General features: G+C 59.8%; 1 protein-coding gene across 1 annotated transcript; it reads left to right on the top strand.

The window, feature by feature from the left end:
* Window positions 1-17: 17 nt before the first annotated feature.
* LOC110578916 (cohesin subunit SA-2-like) lies at window positions 18-2068 on the top strand. The gene is made up of 3 exons (XM_044912505.1): window positions 18-820; window positions 1196-1357; window positions 1842-2068. The coding sequence occupies exons 1-3, from the start codon at window positions 736-738 to the stop codon at window positions 2057-2059; spliced, it is 465 nt and encodes a 154-aa protein (XP_044768440.1). The 5' UTR covers window positions 18-735; the 3' UTR covers window positions 2060-2068.
* The last annotated feature ends 218 nt before the right edge of the window (window positions 2069-2286 follow it).

Below are 2286 nucleotides of genomic sequence, written 5' to 3'. Positions count from 1 at the left end.
ACCTGAACCACCAGAGCAAGGTGCTGAGTGAGAAGGTGCGTGTGCCCCTCTCTGTGCTCACCGGGTGCCCCCAGGGCTGGCCGAGCAAGAGGAGGGGCGTTAGAGACGCCCATGCACGTGTGCTTGTGATGATCAGGGCACTTGGCATTTCATGTGATGCTGTTTTCTCCTCTCAGTGTGTCTCATAGGGTGACATTTGTCCTCGAGCAGTGTAGAGTCGTGGGAGCATCTCATTTATATGAACTGGTTTGCATGCCTTTGCACACCCCGATTTATGGGAACCCGTGTGCATACCTCCCCCCCGTTGACGGGAGCCCAGAGCCCGCGCGCACGCCCCCCGTTGACGGGAGCGCAGAGCCCGCATGCACGCCCCCGTTGACAGGAGCCCGGAGTCGCGCTCATGGCCCCGGTTTACGGGAGCCCATGTGCACAGCCCGTTTATACCAGGCTGGCGGGAGCTCCTGTCATCGGATACCACTGCTCTGGTGGTGGACACGCTTGGTGTTAATTCCTGCCCACTGTGTCTCTGGTGGTTGCGGTACACGAAATCTTCAGGGCGATCTCCTGTCTCCGGGGAAGCCGTTCTAAAGGCTTCACGATGCCGGACCCAGCCCCCCTGCTTCCTGCCACCTTACGAGCTCATTCGCCCACCTGCTTTTTTCCGATGCGGGTGTGAGTTTTAAAAAGATCCTCTCCCGTTGCCTTAGATAAAACCCACCTCCCGTTTGACCATTGATGGCTGAGGAGGTTGAGCGTGTGTCTCCTTTCCCAGCCGCTGACTTCTGTCCTGTGACCCTGCCCCTGCCCCCCTCGGTCACAAGTATGTGTCCATGGTTTCCTGTCCATGGGGCTTTGGCCACGGCCTTGGCCCCGCACCGCTCTCCTGCCTGGATGTTGGGGACATTCCTGTTCACTGTGTGTGTGTGGTTTCTGGTTTGTATGTTTGTGGTTATCTCTCGCTTGTATGTTGTACGTCGTTGTGTTGTGTGTTTCTGGTGTAGAGCTTGCAGGGTGGGGTTCAGAGGGGGGATGTCTTTGAGGGGCCGGATGCTGTACCCCTCCCTGTGCTATGGGTCTCACCCACCCCTGGGTTGCCCTGGGAGGCTGTGGGGGCAGCAGACGGGATCCGTCCTTGTGGGGTGGATGCCTGTCCCTGTCGGTGCCCCCTCACCCCCACCCCCTCACACCCCCTCAGGCCTTCATCCTGCTCTGCGACCTGCTGCTCATCCTGAGCCACCGGGCCCTGAAGGGGACAAGGGCCTGGGGCTACTGTTCTTCGTCCCCGATCACGTCCTGCAGTGCAAGCTGCTCACCTTTGTCAGGGAGCACGTGTTCCTGGAGGACACAGGAGCCGCAGGTCAGCCTCCCAGGGGCCTGGGGCAGGGAAGGGGGAGAGACCCTTGAGTGGGGATACCTGCGGCAGCCCAGGTGCAGGAGGGCCCGTGGGGGCTTGGGGTGGGAGGTGGACGGGCCTTGTGGGGTGCTCTAGCACCCTGGGATCTGGAGCTGCATTTCCCACGCGTCTGTCTTCTTGGTTCATGCTGCCACAGAAGGGCCGGGGGGAGCTCTGACCAGGCGGTCAGGACCTGGAAACACAGGGACCCTGCAGCACTCAGTGCTTCCTGTGTGGCCCTGGGTCTGTGCTCTGGGGGTCAGCATGTCCAGTGGTGGTTCTTACCCACTGCTGTCCTGGCACTGGTTCCCGGAGACAACGCTGGCACCCCTGAGCCCCCTGGATCAGACTCCCTGCTGTGCCCTGCCATGCCCCTGCCTGCCCCATGGCTGCCCCATGGCAAGGGGGGCCGCAGGAAGACACGGCAGAGAGTGGGCTGTCTCTCCAGGTCCCAGCAGAGTTTACAAGGAGGAGGATGCGGACGAGCTGCATGAGCTGTTCCACAGGAGAAACATGCTGGCCGTGTTCTGTAAGCTCATCGTCTGCAACGTGCTGGAGATGAGCGCGGCCGCCGACATCTACCAGTTCTACCTGAAGGTCTCTGCCCGGCTCTCCCGTCCCCGCGGCCCGAGCTCACCCTCCCCCGCCCACTGCTCTCTTGTGTAAGACACAGAATTGGGGTAAAAGATTCCAAATGCACGGAGAACATGAGTGGAAAGTACCCAGATTTATGGACTCATTGTCGTTAACTCGTTCTCCCGTTTCCTTCACCAACTCCCGTGGATGAGCCCACCTGTGTGCGCGTGTGGGTGGCATCCCTGTGAGTGCCTCATAAGCATTTTTAGAATCTTTTTTTAAAGATTTTATTTATTTGTCAGGGAGAGCACAAGCAG

The sequence above is a fragment of the Neomonachus schauinslandi genome, unplaced genomic scaffold (assembly GCF_002201575.2).
Source record: "Neomonachus schauinslandi unplaced genomic scaffold, ASM220157v2 HiC_scaffold_3980, whole genome shotgun sequence".
Lineage (NCBI taxonomy): Eukaryota > Metazoa > Chordata > Mammalia > Carnivora > Phocidae > Neomonachus > Neomonachus schauinslandi.
Note: the sequence above shows the minus strand (reverse complement) of the source record. Positions and strands in the feature narration are given on the sequence as shown.